Source organism: Labrus mixtus, chromosome 2, assembly GCF_963584025.1.
Source record: "Labrus mixtus chromosome 2, fLabMix1.1, whole genome shotgun sequence".
Taxonomy (NCBI): Eukaryota; Metazoa; Chordata; class Actinopteri; order Labriformes; family Labridae; genus Labrus; species Labrus mixtus.
This window is the reverse complement of record NC_083613.1, coordinates 6,784,128-6,802,827: the sequence shown is the minus strand read 5'-3', so window position 1 is coordinate 6,802,827 and position 18,700 is coordinate 6,784,128. Positions and strand designations below refer to the sequence as shown.

At 38.6% G+C, this 18,700-nt stretch overlaps 1 protein-coding gene across 1 annotated transcript in view; it reads left to right on the top strand.

Moving 5' to 3' along the window:
* Positions 1–18,314, top strand: part of akt3b (v-akt murine thymoma viral oncogene homolog 3b) — a 29,217-nt gene extending 10,903 nt beyond the window's left edge. The window contains exons 3-14 of the mRNA XM_061049097.1: positions 1,580–1,705; positions 1,804–1,915; positions 4,205–4,349; positions 4,464–4,595; positions 6,151–6,216; positions 6,420–6,488; positions 7,900–8,022; positions 8,185–8,313; positions 9,120–9,334; positions 11,706–11,793; positions 12,727–12,829; positions 12,970–18,314. Coding sequence (XP_060905080.1) covers positions 1,580–1,705; positions 1,804–1,915; positions 4,205–4,349; positions 4,464–4,595; positions 6,151–6,216; positions 6,420–6,488; positions 7,900–8,022; positions 8,185–8,313; positions 9,120–9,334; positions 11,706–11,793; positions 12,727–12,829; positions 12,970–13,055 — 1,394 coding nt within the window. The 3' untranslated portion in view covers positions 13,056–18,314. The remainder of the gene's footprint in view (positions 1–1,579; positions 1,706–1,803; positions 1,916–4,204; positions 4,350–4,463; positions 4,596–6,150; positions 6,217–6,419; positions 6,489–7,899; positions 8,023–8,184; positions 8,314–9,119; positions 9,335–11,705; positions 11,794–12,726; positions 12,830–12,969) is intronic.
* Positions 18,315–18,700: the final 386 nt, after the last annotated feature.

Genomic DNA, 18,700 nt, shown 5'->3' with positions numbered 1-18,700 from the left:
CTCACTTGGACTTGCAGCAGAAAAAAATACTAGAGGGCTGGCAGGGTGAAGTCAGAGTGAAAAATTTGGCTGTTTGCGTTTACACATACAGCTCCTCCGGCAAATATCAGGAGTTTTCTACAAGTTTTAAAGCCCTATTGGATAGGTGGTGTATCTGCGGGGGGGGGGGGGGGGGGGGTCTCAAGACATACCATAAATGTATGCTGGAAACGGCAGACAATGTAACAGAATACAACACTATGAAGACACTTTTAGCCTTAGTATAAATGCTATGTATCAATGACATTGCAGGGATGAACAAGCCGGGGAACAGAAAACTTAATGAAGAAACTTCATTACATGTACAGAGATCACACCAACTGTGCATAGGTTGGGATCTGGTCACATGACATAACCCTCATCAACCATGCCCACTTGCTTGCGGTTAATTTTACTGATTATTTCCTGCTGCATTCTCACCCTGACTCCCTAGGGGAGCTTGCTGGAAAAATTGTGGGTAAATTCAGATTGGAATTTTCAAAAACCCTGCCTAAAATGACTTCAAATGCCACCGATTCTTAATGTAGCTGCCTATATAACAGACAGTGTGATATTGACATGAAGTGTTGTTTTAATATTGATTAAAATGTTGCTTGACAGGCTTCTAAATTGATGGAAAAGTCTGGCCAACATGGATCACAAAACATGAGTAGAAATAGTTGTGATGTCACACCAGCAACAAAGCAAATACTAGGAAGTTTAATTTATTGTTGATATTGGCTAATATAGATACATTTGGCTGCATTCAAGTAAAGTTATCTAGCATTTTTTTTATCCACCAGCACTTATTCCTGTATTGATTTTAAACCCCATCTTGTTACATGTTTCAAAAAAATTGGATCAGTTTTGAATCCTTCAAAATGACCAGGGTTGATTGTTGTATTGGACATTTCTCTATCACTGGCCTTTTTTCTCAGCTTTTTATGTTTCTTGAGTTAATTCTTTACTTTTTCCTGTGCTGGTTCTGCCCAAGTGTAAACCAAAACCACAATATATGGTGTTGAAATTAAAATGATTCAAGGAAAACTCTCCTCCTGCCTCCTTTTAACCGGCTACCGCACTTCTCACTATGAGATGTTAACAAAGAGGGTTGCTTCATCTGCTTAGCAAGGAATCAGACCCAAATACCGGCAAGATTTATAGAAATCTCACCTGGCAGGGAGGATACACAGGTGTTCTTTAGACCCAGTGACACTTTTGAGATTCATTCAATATCCCGGGTACAAACAAAAAGCGGCATACATCAGATGGAATGGTAATGTAGTGAAACAAAATGACTTTTACAAGAATTATCAGTGTCTTTCTTCTAGTTGTTTTTAATATTCATAATTTTCAGTTTGAACTGTTTTCAGTGTACAGCACCTTTAAACTTGGTTTAAGAGGCACTTACATTTAAAAATTGTATTTACATAGCATTACAGGTACTGGTTCCTTTCATTCACACAATATTAAAATGATTGCTATGTGTTAAGTTCTTTTCTGTTTGAACATATGTGATTGTATCAGGGTGTGACCTGTCTGTGTCACTTTTTCTCTGCAGGTGAGTACATCAAGAACTGGCGACCACGCTACTTTCTGCTGAAGTCAGACGGCTCTTTCATTGGCTACAAGGACAAACCACAGGACTCTGACCTGGCCTACCCACTCAATAACTTCTCTGTAGCAAGTGAGACGCAAACACACGCCTTCATCACATATGTCATAAAACAAAAACTACAAACAATCATCTATGTAATGACACGGCTTTCTCTGTGTGACCTCCAGAATGCCAGCTGATGAAGACAGAGCGACCAAAACCAAACACCTTCATCATCCGCTGTCTGCAGTGGACCACTGTCATCGAGAGGACGTTCCATGTCGACACTCCTGATGAGAGGTGAGCCCTCAGCCTCCTCCTCATCATCAGCACTTCCTGTTACATATAAAGATTTTTTTTTTGGGATACGTTTACACATAAAAGGATCGGACTCTGGTTTTAACTTGCTCTCAATGTTACTCAAACTTCAAAAAATAATTGAGGAAAAAGAGGAAGATGAAAACGGGTATACAGCTAAAAGACATAGAGGAATTTATAGAAGTGCAGCCCTGCCATTCTTTCAGACTTTTTGTTTTCTGTGTCGTCCAGAAGGTGTTGTTGGTCTATTGTCTGCTGTCGGCTTACATTCATTTAAAGCACGAATAAGGGCTTTAAAGAAGGGGCTAAAACAGCACAGTCATTGTTTTGTTCACTTAGCTGGTTTTCATTATCGTTGGAAACCAAAATGGTTATAAAATGTAGGTGTAATGAAAATCTTTTTGCCTTCCAAGTGTATGATTTTTCTAGTTGCTAAGTATTCTCATGCAGACCCGCACAGATTTATGAGTACCAGCCATGATAAGAGCTGTTCTCTAAATGAAAGCGAAAGCTGCATCATTACTTCCTTTATAATGTCCTAGCAGAGGATACGCTGGGACATCCTTAACGAAAGGAGAGAAGAAAAAATGACCCACAATTGCTTGTGTCAACTTTATTTAAATTGACAATGTTCTTGTGTCCTACTTTAATATAATAGATATTTTAGTTTGATTAAAGTTGAACCCTTGCCAATATAAAGCAAAATAAGATAATAAGATAAATAAGGAAAATATGAATCTGTTAAGTTAGAGTGTGTTTATTTTGAATCCATCTACCTGTGCCTGGCATATCCTATCACCTATAGCCCTACAAATACAACCCTGTGAATCTAGACACTGCCACCAAATGTCCAAAATAATTTTGCAAAATGAATAATAAAAAACATTCCTACTTAAAAACATAGCTTGATAATCCTTACAAGTTGTGTTCATGATTACAGGGATTTGTGAGAGCCAATGGTCTGTACAAAGACCACTGCAAGATAAATGTAAAAAAAGTATAACACACCAACCAAAAATAAGCAGAAATGGCTCCTTGAAAATTACAAATCAATCAATTTCCCCACCCTAGCGTAGGCCTACTTTTGGCTACTTTTGTGCATGAAAAATTAAAAAGGGTGATTAAAGAATATGGAACCAGATATGAATTAGTGAGACCAAAGTATAAAACAGCAGTTGTCAGAACTGAACCAGATGTTAGACTTTTTGTGTTTAAGTCTCTTTTTACACACAAGCAGTCTGTCGACACAGTGAGAAGAAAGACAGGAAGCAGGGGTGTGGGGCTGCGGCTGGACGCCAAGAATTGAAGACAAAAACACAATATATTGTATACATTATGACTTGTTACCTGATGCTTAATGGTTTGTTATGAATAAGACCCTGTTCACAACATCCTCCGGCCTCTTAAAGGCACATGAGCCGCCGTCTAATTGTTACAGGAAGGTCTGCAGTTTGTAAGTAGGGCGGAGATCTTGTGTTCGATCTGACCATTGACTCTCACATCTCACTGTCATTTTGAGAAAAATTAGCAAGGGTTATACATATTCAGGATATATTTATACTGTATATTTCATATTCAAATTACTGCAGAGAAAAGAATGCTACAAGCCAGTACAATCAATTGCTGCTCAATATTTATCAGCTCCAACTCCAACATAATACAATGTGTTTCAGTTGCCATGGTATCCTGTACACAAACATACACGAAATATTGTGGAAGATCTTTTTTCTCTGATTGCTTTAAAACAGAGGTCCCTAAACCGAAATCTTTTATCCTGTTTACTGATAAATAGTTAAACAAAACAGTGGTGCAACATGAAAAAGGTGAATATGAGTGTAACAGGTTAATCATGAGAACACTGGAATGGGGGTTTTAGTGGCACCAGAAGAACAACACAAATAGTCAGAGCTTTTATTGGACAGCCCGTTCTGATTATACTGACATCATTTTGAGTCCAGAGTGTCTCTACTTTTTAGTTGAAGCTGCTTTTAAGAGTGCTTTTTTGATTAAATGGGCTAACACTAGACCCAGTCCCCCATCAGGTGAAGTTAGAGCTGCAGTGATTTGTGGAAACCTACTGTACCTCTCTGTGCAGGTGGAACATATTGAGAAAGTAATCTTACAGTATCTCAATGTGACTGAGTTTGTGAAACTAGAAATCTGTCTCTAAAAAGTTCAGTAATATAATTGTTAAAATCTCTCTAAATTGTTGTGATAAGTCTTACCAAACTACTGCCCGCTGGTATTGTAAGCTGTTTTTATCTCCTGCAGGGACGAGTGGGCTGAGGCCATCCAGATGGTGGCTGAGTCTCTGGCCAAGCAGGAGGAGGAGGGCATCCTGTGCAGCCCCACCTCTCAGATCGAGAACGTCAACGAGGAGGAGATGGACACCTCCATCGGCCACTACAAACGGAAGGTAACAAGCAAAATAGCTAGTTTTTTTAATGTGCTATTTCTGAGATATTTTATTCCAATAAAAAGATGAAGAAGAAACTGTTTCTTCACATCATGCCTCTGTTTCTTTGTACAGACAATGAATGACTTTGACTATCTGAAGCTTCTGGGCAAAGGCACGTTTGGGAAAGTAATTCTGGTCAGGGAGAAGGCGAGTGGCACGTACTACGCCATGAAGATCCTGAAGAAGGAAGTCATCATAGCCAAGGTATCAGCTTTATTTGTTGTTATTTTTAGTATAATTCATTTGATGACATGAATGCAGTGAGCACCAGCACTTAAAGTAGCTTAAGTTATTTTTAAACCTGGTTCCTATTTTAAGAATCCAAAATAAGAGTTTCTCATACAACCATTAAGCTGTAGTGTTTTGAATTGACTGTGGGTGTCACTGTATGGCTGCAGCTAAGGTATTAAGTGAAGAAGTCACTGTGTAGGTCAGGTGTGTGATCCCAGAAGGACAAAAGATTTGACCTCTAAAGCGCTAGGTTACAGCGTCATCATAAGTTGAAGATGGATCTTCACTGGTCTAGACTAAATTCACTGGATAGATGCTCAAAGGTTTTAATGAATGAACTCTTTTATATCTGGTTTGGCTGCTTATTGTCTTTAAACGTTGATTGCAAACTGCACAGAAGCACGTCAGCCAGTTCACTCCTGGATCAGACATATCAGTGGATCAGTACTAGACTGATCTCTAACACTATTTTTAGACATTTGGGAGTTAAATTGACAAAAGATACAAAAAGTTACAAATAAATCCAAGAGATTGCTTCAACATGGAGCTTTATAACAGGTTGTAATGGATGCACTGTAATCCTTTGACCCTCTCAAAATAAAAATTGTAGTTTTTGCCGATAGAAAGCAATGTAAAAGATGTTTATGGAGTTAAAAAACTAGGGCCCGACAGATAATGGATTTTTGATATCGGCCGATATCTTTCTTTGATCAACGTACAATCTTTAGAGATAGATTGATGTAGATATATACATTAACTGCATTTATTCCTCAAATGCAGTTATCTAACAGTTGTGGAAAACATATAATGAAGACACATCACTCAACTGGAATGTAACTGCACATGTACGTGTATCACTGCTTGACACTGTGGAGAGTGATGATGCTTGTTGTAATACATATAACACTCTGCTGGTGAAAGAGAACTGCTACTGTAATTCAACGATACTCAAATGAAATGCCATTTGTCTTGTGAAGAAATCTAGTAATATGGGCGGACTGAAATTAGCCGATACCGATAGTCACTTGATGCGCTAATATCGGCTGGCAGATCAATCGGTCTGACTCTCTAAAAAAAACATCTCCCTCTTCAACAAATATGTTTCTCTCCGTAGGGATCCATTCTGTAATGTTGTCAGACTCTTAGAACACCGATCTGAGCCTGTTAGTAACAAAAGCGAGAACTGTTAGTGGAGGTACTTTGCACATTTGCCCTACAATATTATGTTGCAGCCATAACAGCTTGTTTCATGGCCGAGAGCTGAAGGATTTTATTTCTCCCTACAACATTTTTATTGTATTCATGATGCCAAATTTAGATCCAGATGAAAATAATATTCAAATAATAAATATTTTCAAAGACATGCCATGTCCATGTTTATGAAAAGAATGCAATAAGAAGTCAAGTTACCTTCGAAAGTTTAATGTATTTGACATGTAGGTTCCTTAACCATCTTTTTACTTCAGTAAGAATCTTCTACATCGAGCTCATCTTGTCTCTCCACCTCTTCTCTCCCTTTTTATTCCAGGATGAAGTTGCTCACACGCTCACAGAAAGTAGGGTATTAAAAAACACTCGGCATCCATTCCTAACTGTGAGTATGAGCATGTAGACTGCATCCAACATTACATGAAGACACACTCGTGCTTCTTTACACTCAGTATTCAAAGTCTCTTTTGAATAAAGGTGAACAGAGCAGAAACAATGCACTCAATCCAGACCGTATCGTTTCTGTCTTAAAATAATGAAGTGTTGAGCGCGGCAGAGTCTCAATAACATCTACACATTGTGTTGCAGTCTCTGAAGTACTCGTTCCAGACGAAGGACCGGCTGTGCTTTGTAATGGAGTACGTTAACGGAGGAGAGGTAAGACATCAATGAAAAGGTTGTTTGTGATGCCGATTGATGTTCTGTTTCATTAGAATGTTGAAGTTATTTCCAGAGTGATTAAAACATGTTGATTAATAACACAGTGTTTATTCTCACAGCTTTAACAGAGAGCTCATCTTGCTGTGGGCTTTGTCTTCTATGGAGAGTTAGGGTTAGCTTTGTCTGCACTATCGGGGGTTCTTTGTGAAAAATCTTATCAGTCTCAAGGGGGTACACTAAAGAACCTGATCAAATGTTCTGCCTCTTTTTGTTAATTAAACATTTAACACTCTCCTATCAGACTTTAAGGAGATGATTTAAAGATGTTTCTGAGATACATTTAAAGTGGAGATTTCAAACTGTGATTGTTTGGGTTGGTGTTCATTCTTCTTCCCAAAACCAAATAACGAAGAAACGAATACACCAGGTTTCATTTAAAGAAGCTGACAGCATGTTCAACAGTCATGGAAGATGTCAAAGTGTGCACATGGAAGAAAAGCTCTGTGACTATATCGTCATCCTTACTCTCTTTTCATATTTCACTTTTTTTATTGCGACTGGAATCATTTATCCTCAACCTGCATCTGTTTCGTGTCAAAGTAAACACAGTGAATATATCCTTAGGACCCATAATGTACTTGTTATTCTGGTTCTGATAAGATTGTCAAAATGTTCATACTTTGATACTTTTAAATACCTTGTGTTTGAATTTCCCCACTGGGGATCAATAGAGGATTATCTTATCTTAATACGATGAAATCTAAACATTTTTAAACTCGTTTAAAAGAACCAAAAACTTCAGATCTTCAGTCATATTCTCAACCAAAAGTTGCCACAAGCCAAACAGAGAGCACAACGTATTTGCAATCGAACACAGGAATTTGCTTTCAAAAATGTGCTTTTTAAAAAACAGGAAATGATCCAATACTAGGTGCTATCACTTATATTCTTCTTGCCGTGTTATCGCTATTTTTGTTTTGTTTGCATTTTAAACCAAATATATTTAAAAACTAAGCTATATTTCATCTTTGCTATTAAATGTGAGAGTGCTGGGCATTTGGTTAGTCAAAAATGTCTAATAGATAAGACATCATTTTGGTCTGTTTTTTTTATGGAAACAGATAACATCTCTTACTCATACTGGAATAAGCTTTGACTCCAAACTGGTTCAATCCTGTTTCTGCACACACAGACCCCAGTCGTTCTCAATCTACAGTATGATTTCCTTAAAACTTGCTGAGTAATCAAAGCTTCTAAAAGTGTCTACTGTTAGTCTAACTGTATAACCGGCTACATAACTCCTCCTGGTTTCACTCCAGAGGAAATCTAGCCTTGATTTTGATCGTTATGTATTAGTCAACATAACAAGAAAGAGATTTAAGAGATGTTATTTTTTCTTTCTTCGCAGCTGTTTTTCCATTTGTCAAGAGAAAGAGTTTTTTCAGAGGACCGGACTCGCTTCTACGGCGCTGAGATTGTCTCGGCTCTAGACTACCTACATTCTGCAAAGATCGTCTACCGAGATCTGAAGGTAAACTACATGATCCTTGTTGAGGTTTAAGAAAAACCTAATATGTGACAACTGCTTTGTGTTTAAAGTTATTGATTCAATGCGTAGAAACAAACAGAAACACATCGTGCATGTTAGCTATAACAAAACAAAGGAGTTATTCCATTATTTGTCCTTCCACAGCTGGAGAACCTCATGTTGGATAAAGACGGACACATTAAGATCACAGACTTTGGCCTCTGCAAAGAAGGGATCACTGACACTGCCACCATGAAAACCTTCTGTGGAACACCTGAGTACCTGGCTCCTGAGGTCAGTAGACACAACACACAGAATGAAAACTATTTGGATCAAAAAAAATATATAAATGCAATTCATTTTGGATTAAAAACTTGATTAGTTGGTCTTCATTATTTTTTCAACAAAAAGCACCATCGCTTGTTATGACTTCATGTTCGAAGTTCTTCAATGAAAATGAGCATGTCTAAATGTCAAAATGTATTAAATCATAAATGTTCTGGGTGTTAATTTAGAAAATTTAAATAGAATATGTCTGATTGTTTTACAGCAATGTCAATACTTTATCAATGTAACTTTAATTAATTGACTTCAATAATCCCTCAGCTAAAAAAAAACAGCTAGTAAAGTGTATTCATTTATAATAATGTGGAAGTAGCAGGAAGATGTAGTTCCTCTAAAGGAATGTAAACCTTGTTACGTTTTCTCCTGCCGTTTCCTGCTGTACTCAGCCAATCAGGTGCACACTGTGTCAGGGCATTTTATACCATTTTATGACTTCAAATAACTAACTAAAAATACAATTCTCAGAAAGCGTGATGGTAACATGACATGCATTTTGGTTCTATCGTTTGACCCATTGGATTTATGACCAATACTGCAGCCATTCAGCAGGGGGAGCTCTAAATCTTTTGGCTTCACATAATGCACATCATCACCTTTCAAAAAGTGCTACAGTTTAAAACACAGTCAGATACGGAAAAAAAATGTGTTTAAGACAGAACTGCAGTTATTTAACTTCTGTTTTTTGAAGCCTCAGAAGAAGACATTTATTGCAAAAGCTGCTTATATGATGTAACATGATAATTGTACGTCATCAGGTGCTGGAGGACAATGACTACGGACGGGCGGTGGACTGGTGGGGTTTGGGTGTGGTGACGTACGAGATGATGTGCGGCCGCTTGCCGTTCTACAACCAGGATCACGAGAAGTTGTTTGAGCTCATCCTCATGGAGGAGATCAAGTTCCCACGAACCCTGTCAGCCGACGCCAAGTCGCTGCTATCAGGACTGCTCATCAAAGACCCCAACAAACGGTACACACAGACACACACAAGTGATGTCCATATATTCACATCTTATCAGGCTATTCAGGCTAGGTTTGCATAATGCAGAGAGGCTGCTATTTTAAACTGAGGCAGCTGCCTGAATAACAGCAAAAAACCTTTAACATTAAAATGTTCCTTTTTTCAATGTAGAAAAAAAAGTGCTTTTTCTCCAAATTTGGAGTACATGTGCCGTGCATTTCTCTGCAGAGAGTCTTGACAAGACCTGTCTTTGTGACAAATTGTATTGCAGAGCTTTTTTTTTTTTTTACCTTTCAAGGATAAGCTAAATTTGGAGACTGCAGTTGACCTGAACAACCAGTAGGATCAGTCTCTTTGTAAAAACAAAGAACCTGATGCCTCCATTACAACCCTTCCTTTAATGTAGCCACAGATTCATTTATTTTTGTTACAACCTTGACCAAAGATTTTGACAAAACAGAGACATCACTCGCTGGGGATTTCAAAAAGTAGATTTACTAACAGTTAACATAAACAAGCTAAATATAGTGTGTCATCAGATGTGTAGAGCATGTGTTATTGTGTGTCAACGTGTATGTGTCAAGCTGAACAGAAGAAACCAGTCGTAGTCTGAGTGCAGGTGCCTAGGTCCAGCTCATCCACATGTCGACCCTTCACAAGACACAAGTCTCCTGCAACGCTTACTCAGCAGCAGAGCCAGACAGAGACACCTAGTGGCCAAGTGGAGGGCTCGTCACACTAACAAAAGCAGGAGTTGTTATTTTGTGTCTTGTTCTTAGCTTTAGGACCCTTGTGCATGAAGACAACAGAAGACAGAGTACTGACAATGGTTTCTTGCTAGTCTGACCATAGACAAGTGTATTTTTGTGCGATAAAGGACCAAAAAGTAGCAATGCATGTTGGGTAAATTCTGAAGATTTTTAATTGACTGCACTACAAATAAAGCTAGACTTGATAAGGGATCATCCAAATGTTTAATATGTTACTTCTCTAGATATATTCTTTCCATATATTTTCAACATTAAGTGAACATTATCAAAGACTTTGTGAAAATACGAGGATGAGTAATAATGGCTATTTTTTATTTGAAATTAAGGGAGGGAGAGAGATTATCGATCTACATTGACTTTAAATAAGAGAGATGTCTGTTGATGTGCTGGTTTGTGTGTTTTTCTATGGTTGTTTGTAGGATTTGTCAGTCTCAATAGGAAATGTTGATGTGATGACATCATTTCCTTTGACGTTTGCAAACATACAGTCTAGAGAATTTTACGGCAGCTCAGTAATGGGACTCCACCAGCCTTTAGACGCGATCTCGGTAGTGTAGACCATCTGTCTAAAACAAAAGTACTTTTACTGAGAGTATTGCTGACATTACGTTTGACTGAGAAAGATTTCTATCCCTAAATATGTCAAACTTTTTACCACTGGAATAATTGATGGGACAGATGGATTAATCATTGCCTGATTCAACAGTAACAGGAGGAAATGTTTTGACAGCTATGAAATCACACAGTGACTCAACTCACCAGAGGCAGTGTCACTCACTGGGGAGGAGATCGATGAAGGAAAGATGGTCATACATCCTTGAAAAGTTGTCTGACTTTTACCTGAGGGATAGCCGAGTGCCTGTCCTTCACGTATTGCCCTCTGTCCTGTTGCTGGTCGAACAAACACGACAGGCTTACAAGCGGCAGTTTAACAAGCAGTGGTGAACTCACACTTTTTTGGCTTGGGCGTTCTCCATTCTATAATAACAACCTGCTAATTTTACATTATCCAAGGTCAATTAGGTTTATGCACTTTCCGATTTGTACACGTGTCTGAGTGGCAGCTTTAATCACCCTTCACCTCAGCTACTTACTCCCGCTCCAGGAGGATCACATGTTGTTATCGGGCCCGATGAAATACAATCTATAAACTCAAATTAAAAAGTCAGTGTTTTACTCAGTAAAACACAGAGATGTACAATAAGATAGATGTCTTCAAAAAAAGAAAGAAGCAGGTATAATGCCGATAAATGTACATGTATTTACCATAAAAATCCACCTGTAAGGAATCTGCCCTCCTTGTATTTACTACTGAATGAATAAAAGATACCAAACCTTCTAATGATAATTTAGTGCAGTTTGACAAAACTGGCTGGTGGCTGCAGTTAATTTCCCACTCTGATTATCCCGGAGCCGTTTTCTGTCTCTAATGAAGAAACGGGCGAAAAGAGGCTACTGCAGCTTCACAGAGCGAACTCGTTCACCCTGGCCGAGTTATTTCGGGATCAGTTGCAGGTGGATATTCTGGTTCCATTGATGGAGACTTTGTAAGAGCAGCTTCTGATGTCTCACTTCGACATCTCCTTCTTCTGTTTTTTTTTTTTTGACAGGCTTGGCGGCGGACCGGATGATGCTAAGGAGATCATGCGACACAGTTTCTTTGGCACAGTCGACTGGCAGGATGTCTACGACAAGAAGGTGAGAGCAGGCTTTAGCTGTGAGACGTCATCCCGTCTTCAGTGGTAATTTATTCAAACAGCGTACCTGAGATATTCTGGTAGCAGGGTTACCTAATTTTCAAAAGGCGTCTGGCTGGGACTCAAAAATAGAAACAGAAAAGACATATTACCTCATCTTTGTTTATTTTAGCAACATAAAGCCGTCCAAACACCAGCGTGTCTTTTAACTAGAAAGATTCTTCTTTTTCTTTTGGACTCGTCTGTCAAACTCTCAGCAACGTTTCACTCAAAGTCCTACAGCCTTGATGATTCTCCACATTATATTTCCTTAGGTCGTTGACTACTTTGCTATGATGTTTTGCAACTTCCATCTGATTGAGACACTTTCAGATTTAAAAAAAAAGATTTCTTCAGACTGCTTTGGTACAGTAACAACACAGACACCAATCACAATCTCTTCACTCTGTATGTAAGATGGGGAAGTTGCCACCATGACCTCAACCATGTTCAGACTACTGGTTCAAAGTCCAGGGCTTTGCTTTGTAGCTAAAGGTGCACCGATCGCCCCGGAGTAGGACGATCTTAAGCCATGTGAAAGTTACACAAACATTACACACACAGAGGCTAACATGTCATCAGTGTAGAGGCGGACATGCTTTAACAAACTGGAGGTTAAACAAAGATCCTCTCCAAAGTATCTCTCATCCCAAGAGCGTATCCGTGCGTCCACGCTGCAGTGGCTTTGATGCACTTCCATCACTGGATTTGATCTTGTCATTGTGTATTTATTGTCCTTAGAAATTCATCTGAAGCCATAAGTATAAAAGAAGATGTGAATGAAGTGAAAACCTACATGTTGTTAAAAGTTTGCTGCTCAGGAATAAAGACATAATATATATTCAATCATCTTCAATAAAATCACTTTTTTCCACCTTCCTCTTGTCTGTTCCAGCTGGTTCCACCTTTCCAGCCGCAGGTCAGCTCAGAGACAGACACACGCTACTTCGACGAGGAGTTCACAGCACAGACCATCACCATCACTCCGCCAGAAAAATGTAGTGACATTGTTTTTCTTTAAGTTGTTCTTAATGCTCTTCTTTAACTGTGTGAAGCCCTTTGAGTGTCTGTATGTACGAATAATGCTCCATAAACAAATAACCTCGTCATCTTACATGTTTCCATTTGTTCCCTACAGATGACGAGGACGGGATGGACGCGGCGGACAACGAGCGAAGGCCTCATTTCCCACAGTTCTCCTATTCAGCCAGCGGACGGGAGTGAGCGCTCCGGCCCAGCAAGCCAGTATTGTCCCCATCCGTGGCCATTTTGAGGAAAACACGTAGCCATTTTAGGAAAAAAAAAGTACCAGTCTCCCCTCTTTTTCTCCTTCTCTGCCTCCTCACAGACGGGGAGAAGTCTTTTTAGGGACTTTAAAAGAGGTTTTTGCACAGTGGGATAGACACCTGCCGGTCTCCCCACACTAAAAAAAATAAGTCTCCTACATTTTCAGCGCTATTTACTGCAGAAGGCAATGTTTTTGTTATTTATTTTTTTTCTCTCCGTCAGTATTAAGTCGTCAACCCGGGTTACATCTTTTTTTTTTGTTTGTCTGTTTGTTGTGTCTTCCCTTTTTCTTCTTCTTTTGACTTTTTTGCACTTGGTTTGGAAGAGCCGTTTTAGGGAACAAAAAACCAAAAATGTTGCCTTACATGTGCAGATGTTTCGTATCATACTGACAGGGTGTTTTTGTTTGGGAGAGGGCGGGCGGGTTTTCGGGGATGATCCTTAGTCGAGGATAAGTGCATGGCTCGTGGTTCACTCAAAAAAAGTACAAAAAGAAACACATTTCTTTCTCATCCATATGCCATGGCATCGCACATTCCCCATTCCCATGGCGATGAAAATCACTGTCTACAGATAACAACAAAAAGAAAAACAAAAAAACAAAAGAAAGACATAAAATGAGGATTGAGGGGTCTGTATCATTCCAGTCATCATTGCAATGTTACTACTCTTTTTTTTTCAACCCCAAGTTTTTTCTCTCACGCGCTTTACTCCTTTTAGTTTGTCTTTTATTGAAACAGGAAACACAAAACTGCCAGAAACTGCACAGTTCACTCAGGCGCCACAGAGCACAACCGCGTTCAAACTCAGCCTACCGCTCCAGCTTTCCACAGCCGGCAGGGAACGAGGCCTTTCTCTGCTCTCTCACCGTTTGTACTCCTCCTCTTCCTTCTCCTCCTCTTCTTCACTTCCTCCTCTTCTTCACCTCTGCTCTTCTGTTTCTTCATTGTAGCTGTAGGACTAGTGGAATGGGTGTTTACACAGGGACATGTGGCTTAATGTATGTATGTAATGTATGTATGTACTGTATGTATGTGGGACATGGGGGTCAAATGTATGCTGTCATAGCACACACACACACATCTACACACAAACATATACTCACATCGTCGTGCACACAGATCAGACTCAAGTCTGCACTTTGCTCCAAACTAAACAAGTTTGTCATTTTCCAAAATGAACAGAACGCCTGATGTGTATACCACAAAGCAGATTCAACATACCCAAGCTCTTTGACTTAGCTGGCTGGATAAAGCCTGAAGTTGCAGATCAAGATTTTGGGTATCACAAAGGTGGTTATGATCTTTCTCTGTTAACTCAGACTGCTGCAGGCTGTGTGCGGGCTCACCTGAAAGGAGACATTTAGCTCGTCATTTGACGCTTCTTCTGCACAAAGAAAAAAGTTTACTGCCTCTCTGCTTCTGTCAGACTAAAATCATGAGATGAAATAATGAATAGTTTGTGGTAATAAACTTCACTGCTGCTTCACGGAAGGAGAGGGACGCTTCAGTAAAATATTGTGTTAATCTTTTGAATTGATTTTGCCATCAGACAAACTGTCGGTGCTTTTTGTTTATTTCTAATTTGACAGCTAAACAAAGTAAACTTTTAACTTTGACAATAATACACATCATTTCAGCACTATAAGAAGCAACTGTTATGGTCAGATAGCCTTTTACTTCATGAAAATATGTTTAAATAACATTTCATATCTTTCATTGATGAAGACTAATCAGTATTATTATCTGTGATTTCAGTGTAAAACCTGCTGCGTTAAACACTTCAGGATATTAGGAGCAAACATAAAAACACAACGCTTCTTAATTCAAAGTGGTGCAACGGATGACAAATCATTTTGTCTCGGATCAATCAAAGAAAAAAAAAAATATATATATAACTTTTCTCCTCTTCAGCTAGCCATGACTCAAACTGTGCTTTTCACCAGCGCTACAAATCAAAATGTATCCCCATGAATCTTATTGATGTATCACATCCTTTGTTTTCTTTACCATATACACAAAGCTACAATTCCAATAATAATAATAATAATAGAAGCAGTTAGATAAACCTGAACTCCTTTTATTTAGAAAGTGCTTTTTAAATTCTGAGTAGTAGTCTTCAATATGAAAAGCTGCATCATTTCAATAACAGTGTTTGTAACCACCATCAGATACCACAACTAACCAAACAGAAAACAGATCTTTCTGTGAATAATACATTTTCTCTAATCTTCAAAAACAGCTTAAACAATGTTGAACACACACACACTGTTCATTCAGTTGATGTGTGTGTATCTGTGCACAGGCTGCACCTGCATCGTGTGTCGTGACAGACAGAACAGGGAGCGTGCGTTTAAGGCTATATCTTCTTTTTTTGGACCAGTACAACCGGCTTTAACGTTACTAACCATACGTTTCTGATTGATGTTATAAGCAGCCAGCAGCTTACACCTGCATGATAAATGCAGACATGGTGGAATGAAGAAAAGTAGAAGCAGCATTAAACACAAAGTAAGCATACTAAAGGTTATATCAACTCTTTACAAGCTGTGTCCATGTGAAATTTCATGAAAACGTTTTGGACAAATCTGATCAACTGTGATCCGTTGCACAACTACTAAGAGTGTGTAGCCTCTGTGATGTGATACATACCTAGTACTGACCAGGTTATGAGTTAAGAGTAGGTTACCATGGTGATCTAGCCATGTCAAAAGACAGCCAGCTTTGTGACATGGAAATCTCTGACTTAAGGCTCAACAGAGCTGGCTTTCCCTCTAATCTCGCTTTGTGGTTTTGTGGTGTATCCCCCTGGTTTGTTTGTTTCTTTGAACCTGTAAGTCTAAACTGAGGGAATATAAGAGTTGCCGTGCACATAGGAAATGTTTTTACTTAACACAGAGGCTGTTGAAGTTTTGGTGTACAGTATAGAGAAGAGAAGCTTACATACTTGAGTCATCCTCATTTTTTTTCCTAGCTTTTGTCAAGATTGGAATGACAACCTCTGTGCCACACACACGTCTGTGTTTGTACAAGCCTGGAGGTTATTAGCCCAGCAGAAAGACTGAAAGACACCGGACACAGCTGGACTTGCATTGCCTGAAGTCCTACAGACTTCTTTAAAAGCTGATGAATTCAAATCTATCCTAACTCACAAACTTACAACCTTGTTGTTTCAGTTAAGTTGTAGCGGCAAAAAGATGCTGGTCTCTTGTCAGTTTTTGTATTTATAACTGTATGAGAGAAGGTGTGAGTCCGCCTGATGGTTGTGTATGTGCAATAAGGTTGGAGCTGTTCTTATGTTTTATACTTGATGAGATAAGTGAACAAATGTCTTGAAACTGGAAGTAAACACTAAATATGACTGAATTTGGCAAGAAACAGAATTGAGTTCTCCATTGGTCCACTTGGTTCCCCGTATTCTGAAACCAACTTTTAAGTCTGAACCGGTCTGTCAGGGTTCCTTTGCACAGTATTGCAGCATTGTTGATGAAAGTATGTTTCCCACAGGTCTTACAGGACGATACATCCTGGAAGTGGTATGATTAGTTTGTATGTACAACATAAAACATGCTATATGCCTATAGCTGCATACAAGTGCTTTTATTTATTTAAATCAAACGTCATGAGTGCTGCCCTCTGGTGGTGCGTGTGACAAACAACATGACTCAATAATGTGAACTAATTTTTTCCTTTCGGCTGTGATCTATCTGTTTCACTTATGAACAAAATTATGAATTTAATTAGTTTCCGGAGCAAATTGCTGACTTTTTCTGCTCTGCATAATTCAGTGGTTCCTGCACTCATTTGGAAAGGTTCAGTGTTGATTTCTGATTGTCAGGTCTGAAAAACTGATTACGTTGGTGAAAGATTTTTTTGGAAATTGTTGTCTGATGCTTGTGTCATCTCATACTCTGAGGTTCATGTGTAAAAGTGATAACAGGTCCAAGAATTATAACTCTGTAATGTATGACAAAGAAAGTATTGATTGAACTGCGAAGGAAACCTGAGTGTGCGCACACACACACACACACACACACACACATAAACATCATTCATATTCACACAAAAACACAGACATACAAAGACTGTTTTATGAAGATAAATCAGGAGTGGAGAACTTTATTAAACATGGACACTAACAGAAATGAGGCTTCCAGCTCCACATGCAGGGGTTCAGTCCCCATCTGTCCTGTCAGTATTGTGAATTAAAAATTATTTATACACACACACACACACACACACACACACACACGTTGAACTGAGGTTATCAATAAGTCACTAATCATGTCACAGATCACGAGAAAACTGAGCCGTGAGACACTCATGTGAGAAGACTGTGAGGACTGCCGGAAATATGTCGCCCAAAACTTCTTCTAGGTGTAAATATGCAATGCCTTTTTTTGTCTTTAGTGGCATTTTCACAAACGAAACATAAACATTTCTGTTTCTGTGTGACAGTACTTCAAGCTTGCTGAAGATAATAGTGACAGAATAAAAAAAACAACAAATGACTCAAAAACTGCATCTTAGAAAACATCAAAAAAGGAAGAAAAAAAAAACAAAGACAATGTCAAAAACTGGACCCTTCCATTGATTTTTTTCTTTGGGACAATACATCGACTTATCGTCCAAGGAGGATGTTTCCATGGAGACAAACCCCGCCTCCTGCCTTCCTTCTTTGGCCACCATGGTCCCTGAAAATGATCAACTCCTGATTTTCTGAGAGGACATGACTGTTACTGTGGAGTCTGCACTGTCCTTTCTGTTTCCCTTCACTCTATTTTAAAAGAAAAAAATACAAAAAGGGACCATGGCTGTCTTTTTTTTTCTTTTTTTTTTTTTTTTGCAGTGATGGTTTTATCAGGTTGTTCCAATCCCATCATCCATTTCTTCTCCTCATTTTTGTACCATAGTATCCGTTTTATTTATTTTTGTCTTTCTAGGCAGTGTTACCTTGTATGTTGTTAAAAAAGGCACCTCTGGAAAGTTGCTGAGGGATGATGACGATGATGATGATGATGATGAAGATGATGGATGCATTAACTGAAGTCTCTTTTTATTCTTTTTTTTTTTTTTTTTGGATCGTTTGCTTGTTTGTTTTCTTACCAAAACATTCGGGCAAGAACCCAGTAGTGGACTTGCGTTGCCGTGGTAGTATTTATTTTGAATTAAATTAAAAGAAATACATTTCAGGGTTTCTGCTGTTGTGACTCTTCATTTCAGATGCTACAGTATTTTATATTTTGAGGCATCTTTAACTTTCAGGGGAGATGTGCTTTATGGGTCTTCATAGGGCTTCTTTTATTTTAATTTTGGGTTGAAGTAAGTATCATGAAAAAGTCACAGCTGGCTTACTTTTTGAAAAACGAGAGTCCAAAGTTAATGTGACAATATGTGGAATTTTAGTTTTTAGAGCAACAGAACCTGCATGAAGATAAAAAAAGACTTAAAAAATTATGAATATGATGTTTTGTTTTTTTCTCGATTGAACAAGTCTCCACATGTTAAATGTTGTCTAGTAGTAATCAGTACAGTTCAGTCAATCCAGATTGTGAATATGACAACAAACAAGTAGAAAAATAC